General features: G+C 46.7%; 1 protein-coding gene across 1 annotated transcript; it reads left to right on the forward strand.

Annotated features, from left to right (window-relative positions):
• Positions 1-1,853: 1,853 nt before the first annotated feature.
• LOC117182540 lies at positions 1,854-2,873 on the forward strand. Its single transcript, XM_033375634.1, has one exon. The coding sequence runs from the start codon at positions 1,854-1,856 to the stop codon at positions 2,871-2,873; it is 1,020 nt and encodes a 339-aa protein (XP_033231525.1).
• The last annotated feature ends 3,984 nt before the right edge of the window (positions 2,874-6,857 follow it).

Here is a 6,857-nt window from a genome sequence, read left to right on the forward strand (position 1 = left end):
GGGAAGTCCTTCTTCAAAAGGAAAACTATTAGACATATTCGTAAATATGGGAGATCTCAACAGCGGACTTGTCGGAGCCAGTTGTGGGAGTCTGGACTCTGCTAAGCAGACTCAGATTCCTAGAGATCTTAGGTAGGGCACCTTAAAAATCCTCCAATAAATAAAATAAAATAACTCCAAAAGTTACAAGCCAATCTGGTTGGCGAAACTTTTGAATTGGTTGACAATCACCTGATTAATTAACAAAAATTCAACGCGATTCTCACTGTCCCAATCTGTTGAAGCAGCAGAGAGATATAGTATGTAGCCTACTGCATGAGTAACTCCCTTAGTCAATGCAGCGCCTGCCGGTGATTGGGTGAGCATGGAGGTGCGACGCTGTCCTGGCCTTACGAGGTCCAGGCGGTCGAGATGTATTGGCGAAAGTGCGGACTGGCGCCGGGGAACACCACCCTGCGTTTAGTTACCAGGTGCTCTCTATATCTCTCTAGCTTCGTTACGTGAATGGACTCGGAAGCACACCCCTGCTGGGAAAACGGCCCAATGCTTAACGCAAGGAGGTTCTAGAAAAGCACTACCTGTCAGGTGGCTGACACGCCGTCTCTGCAAGGGTGGTTCGAAAGGATTTGCCTGTCAAGTTGCGAGTTTAGTAGTGCTTGCTTCAAGGAGATCCTGGACCATTTCCTGTTAGGCAGTGATCTGGTGTTCGTCATAAGGTTGCGCTCTGAAGGAACTTGCCTGTCCGTCGGTGAGCACGCTGTTCCCTGCAGGGGGTCCAGAAAAGTCTATTCATTGGTTACGGGCGTTAATGCGCATAGAATTTTCACCCGTAGCAACGATCTGATTGTGGTGAACTCTCACGACACACTGTGGGGTTGGCCGCAGGTTCTGGTGAAATGTCGATTGACAGTAGCCAACCGTGTGCAGCCCTGTCCAGATACATTGCTCTGGACTAGGGTTACGAGCCAAAGAGGTGCAGCACCCAGCTTCGGCTGAACCCCTCGTGGCTTCTGACCGCGATTAGAGGCCGGCGTAGTCCCTCACCGGACCATACCAACCTTATCGTTGTTGAATAATCTGTCGAATCAGGTGTGCCCCCTCGTCGAGAAGCATCACTTTGAGACTTAAATTCAATTGTCAATTTTGGTGACGGTTAGTTGAACGGAATACTTAGAATGAAAGGGAAACTAGTGTTCCCCTGGCAAAAAAACCAAACAAAAAACCACAATGAACAAAAGTCAAATAAGGAAAAGTCAGAACCAACTTGTTGATGACCTTGCAAAGTCTCCTGTTGTTGTTTTGACCAGATGTCATCTTCTCGTGCGAAGTCGGCCTCCGGCAGGACTCGATCCTTGCGAGAGCACTACCGATGATTCGACTACACGACTGCAACGAATCAGAATACTGCAGCATAACGCGAATGGTTCACTGAATGTCTCAGATGAGCTGCGTAAACTGCAGTGCGATATTCACTTCGATATCGCACTGATTCAGGAGCCATACTTTCTGGGAAAGAGGATTCCAGCTCTGGGTTCCAGAGCTGCCCTGCACTTTCACAGGCCGAAAGGCAGGTATGGCTCCAAAGCAGCAGTGGCAGTCTTGAACAAGGACATCGGCTACATACCTATCACTCAATATTGCACGACGCACTGCATTATCGGTGAATTGCGATGCCCTGGCCTCTCATTTTACGTCGTCTCTCACTACTTTCAGTACAAGGACGATATTGAACGACATCTCACTCACCTCGGTGTAGTGATGAGAGGCCTGGAAGGAAAAAAGTGGTAGTGGCACTGGACTCGAACGCATTTTCGTCCCTGTGGGGCCCTGTGCCCAAGGGACAACGGATCTCTATGAAGCGTGGAGTGAAGCTGGAGCAATTCATCGTCCAAAATGATCTCCACGTTTTAAACGATCCGTGCCAACCACTTACATTCCAAAGTGTCAATGGTCAATCTTGGATTGACGTCACATTGGCAACCTCGAACATACTTCCTCTTGTGGAATCTTGGAATGTACGCGTGGATTGGACATCCAGTGACCACAGAGTTATTGACTTTGGCATCCGATTTAGGAAGGCGCCCAGCACTTCTGTATCCTCCTCCGGTCGATTTCCTGTGAAAAAGATGGACGTGAACGCATACGAAGTAAGCTTCAAAGAGCTTGCAGAAGAGAAACTTGCTGGCCTCCCAGTTGAACGGAAAGAGGATGTTGAAGCGATGGCTGACACCATTACTGAGTGCATAGTCAAAGCCTGTGAGACCTCAACGCCAGTTCACAAACTGTTCAAGAGGTCTCACCCTTGGTGGAACAGAAAACTGACTTTTCTTAAAAGACAGCTGCACATGCTGCGAAGGAGACGGCAGAAGAAACAAGCAAAAACCGGAAAGTCTTACCCGGAGCTTGTAGCTTTTCGCGGGGTCCTCCGCCTGTACAGAAAATCGATTAGGGACGCTAAAAGGGGTAGCATTCGTAAGTTCATCACAAAGATCGGTAACGAAGAACCGTGGGGTTACGTCTACCAGCTTCAGACGGAACGCCTTCGAACAGAAACGGTTCTTAGTACGATCAGAACAGCGAGTGGGCACACCTGTACCCTTGAGGAGACGGCAAGTGAGTATTTTCGAACGCTCGTGCCCGATGATGATCCTTCTACTGAGACTCAGGAGCAGGTTTCTGTGAGAGAGTTTGCCGCAACTGCGCCAGACACGGAGGAAGTCTATAAAATTCTCAAAACTCTCAAGAACAATAAAGCTCCTGGCCCAGACAGGATTGAGGTTATGGCCCTAAAGAAGGCATGGCCCATCATCGGACCTCACTTGGTGCGGCACTTTAATGATTGTCGTAAGTTCAGTGTCTTTCCAAAAACCTGAAAGCAAGGCTCAATACGAGTACTTCTGAAGGGTGAAGACAGGGACCCGGCAGACACAAAGTCATACCGACCCATCTGCCTACTGTCAGTCATTGGCAAGTTATTTGAACGTTTTCTCCTGAAGCGGCTACAATCAACGGTCGTTAGGCCAGAATTGATGTCGTACTGCCAATACGGCTTTAGGCCTGGCAGGTCGACGGAGGATGCCATTGTGAGGTTTCGTGAATGGGTTGCTGCCCATGAAGAAACCTACGGGGTTGGGCTCCTGTTCGACACCTCTGGCGCTTTTGATAACGTATGGTGGCCACTTGTTCTTCAGGAACTGAAGCAGAGGAAATGTCCCAGGAATGTATATGGAGTCATCTCTGACTATTTTAATAATAGCCACGTGACGATGATACACAAATCGGACACTTTCTCGAAGACTGCCTCGAAGGGATGCCCGCAGGGTTCGGTCCTTGGACCAACATGCTGGAACTTAACCTTTGACGGTCTGCTTAGACATCTAACCGAGATCCTCGGTGAGGACGTTTTTGCGTATGCTGACGACCTGCTTGCCTTGATTGCTGGTAATACCAGAGCTGAAATTGAACGAATTGGTCAACGTGTAGTCGACATTATAGTGGAGTGGTGTTCATTTGCAAAAATGGAACTGTCACCATCAAAAACGGAGATGATCCTCCTGAGTGGGAATGGAAACCCCAAAGCAAAGCACGCTGGTCAGCGAAATAACATCAGGTACAAGGCTTCTAACTGCAAGGCTAAGAAGCTGTCGATCAAGATTAATGGGAAACCAATAAAATTGCGTGAGCAAGTAAAGTACCTGGGTATTCGTTTTGGCGCTGGTCTCAACATCAGATACCATGTTGAATACCTGAAAGCGACCACTTCAAGGCTGTTTGGCAAATTAGCCCGTGTTGCAAAAGCCACGCGGGGTCTGAAGTTTCCCGCAAGGAGGACATTCTACCGTGGCCTGTACCTTCCCATAGTTGCTTACGCAGCGGCCGGATGGTCAGACCTGTTGAACGATACCATGAAGAAGTCACTGCAATCCTCGCAGTTGAGCATTCTTAAAAAGGTAATTAAAGCCCACAACACCGTGTCTCACGACACGGCGTGCGTGGTAGCTGGTGCAGTTCCAATCGATCTTGTTTTGGAGGAACGCAGGGCATTCTTCAGCCTACGGAAGGGAAAGGATGTTGAACTGGGTACACTCTTCATACGGAAGGAAAATATTGACGAGAGGACGAAAAAGGTAGTTCAAAACGAAGTGCTTGACATCTGGCAAGCGAGATGGTCTAACTCTGTCAAAGGAACAGCGACCAAACTCTACTTCGAACGTGTTGCTGACAGGCTTAAGGCATACTGGATCAAACCTGATTTCTTCACCACGCAATTGCTTACAGGCCACGGCGAAGTCAGATCGAAACTCTTTGAGCGAAGACTGGCCGAAGTATCTACATGTGAGTGTGGGCAGGTCGAAACAGTGCAGCATATCGTATTTGAATGTGAAAAACTCGATCCTCAAAGAGTCGCAATTCTCGATCTTCTGGCAAAGTGTGAGCTTAGATCCGACACAGTGAAATCACTGATCAGGAAAGAGACGTTCCCCATCTTCGCCGAGTTTGCACGAGAGATTCTCTGGTTGAGAATGGAAGATAGAAGTATTAGTGTTTAATAGGTCCAACTGAATCAGGGGGGGTCGGAGCTTCGTGACGAGCGAAGATAACAGTATTAAGCCTGCAGCACCCGGTCCATCCGACCGAGCAGGCTGTGCTTTCCGGTGCTTAGCACTAGAGTTCGTCCAGACTAACCCTAGTGTGAAAAAAATAATTGAACGGAAATGACCTACCAGTGTCTGAATGGGAGTGCTGCTCCACTCGACAGCACGAAAGAAGCAGGTTACAGCACCCGGTCTATTCCGACCGAGCAGCCTGTACTCCTTGGTACTTAGCCTTGGGGTTGGCTAATGTCAACCCCACTGCGAAAAAACCGTCGAAAGGAAACGACCAACCAGTGTCTGACTGGGAGTGCTGATCTACTCGACGGCACGAAAAGGTGTAGACCCCACCCCCCAAGGTCTTGTGGGGTGGTGACTAAGAGTGGAAACCTCCTCGTGCTCCCCGCCGGAAACCTTCCCAGGTCCACTTGTGTACCTGTGAGGGGCTAATCCACTCTCCTTGAAAAAGGCACCTTGGTCTTCTTGGCTCGATCTGATCCTGCATTGAAACCTAGGCTTCTTTGCAAGATTTGCGAGTAGTTTTTCCATTACCGTTTCCGCCGAGAATCCGGTCACGCTTAAGCATGACACGAATCTTCAAGGCAACTGGCCTCACTGGTGGTAAGAGACGGGTAAAATGAGTCTTCCCTCTGGGAAGGGCGGTGTATGATCTTCGGATTAAGGTAACCGCTCACCTCGGTGACGAATAAAATTACCACTGTCCCTATCTGTTGCATAGCGAAAACACATAAGGCTAATATGGCCGAATGGGGCTTGCCCTATGAGTGCCCTGGCCGTGTACCACACCGATACGTCCTCGTTCGTGCTATGCGGGCAACGTCTGTACCCTCCCTCTAAGGAGTGAGTAGGGAGAGGCGGCTAAATTCGGTTCTTGGTTGTGCGTTGCGCGCGAGATCATCACGTAATGTGGTCTTCGATGCGTGTTAGGCGAAGCAGCAAGGAGAGACATCTGTCTCTCTATGCTGCCCAGCTAGCATCATACAGGGCAACACATGGACACGCCCAAAGCTCGCAGTGTTTGCGTGGTGCCTGGAATTGTCCAGGACTTGCACTCACATAGAGAAATGGGAATGGCGTGTCGTGGGTTGGCAGTGACGAAAAATACAGTGTATGTCTATCGAGCGAAGGCTTTGATGAGCAAATTACGCAGAAGACGTAGTCAACTCGCTAATAAAGTAGTTGTTCTGCTATGGTTATATCCGACTAGTGAGATACTAGTAGGGGTTGAACGTGAGTCGCCCCGACCGTCACCAGCCAAAGGTTGACAGAGGAGTCTGTCTAACGCTGGGAGTGATGCCATGTGTCACGTAACTGCCCAAGGCCGCTCTTGGACTCATTCAAAACTCGTAGTGTTTCCACAGTGAGGATTCTCTAAAGAGAATGGTTAAAGGTGAGTCGCCGATTTTCTTGAAATTGTGATATGTTTTAGAACATCAAAAAATATTCGACACGTATTTTTTTATACGTGCCCATAAGTCCATTTAAGGGGTGAAACCCACCCTTGAAGTTCACACCTAAAAACACATTTTTTTTTAATTTCTCGAATACAATTCGTAATTTTTTACTGGAACAAAGTGTGTAACACTTTTTATGGAAAAGCACATATTTATGCATTATTTTTAGTCATCAGACTCGCAACCCCCGTTTTTTATTAATGAAAAAATATATTTGATGGCCATTTTTTTCACTATACACATTCCAAAATCTGTTGACTCTTGACAAAATTAATTGTTTTATGCACAATAATCAAAAATAAAGTTGACCTGTTCCGGCATTTTCAAAAAAAAATCCCTTGAGGGGGTGAGCTACCCCTAATATTTATACTGTTATATTTCGTTATTCCATTACTATATCATTGTGTGAAACGCTTGGATACTATTCAAATTGTTAAGTAAAGTTGATGTAGTTTGAAATTTTCTGAAATCAGCCCTTACAAATGAATTCATCCCTAAAATTCAATTACAAGTATTATTTTTTCATTACTTAAAAATACCCTTGGACTATTCAGTGGCGTAAAACGTGTAATAATTTTAGTTCACATCCTTGGTATTCAATTAGAATTCTTTACCCCACTAATGTATCATCCCCTATTTTTCAATAAAAAAATGACACCCTTTTCAATATGAAAATACTAGTTTTTTGAACGAAAAAAATTTTGGCTGTATGCACAATATCCAAATACGCAATCGAAATACGCTCTGAAAGGCAATAAAAAATTAATTATTCGAAGTACAAAAAAAATTT

The sequence above is a fragment of the Belonocnema kinseyi genome, unplaced genomic scaffold, assembly GCF_010883055.1.
Source record: "Belonocnema kinseyi isolate 2016_QV_RU_SX_M_011 unplaced genomic scaffold, B_treatae_v1 SchBZDm_2769;HRSCAF=3037, whole genome shotgun sequence".
Taxonomy (NCBI): domain Eukaryota; kingdom Metazoa; phylum Arthropoda; class Insecta; order Hymenoptera; family Cynipidae; genus Belonocnema; species Belonocnema kinseyi.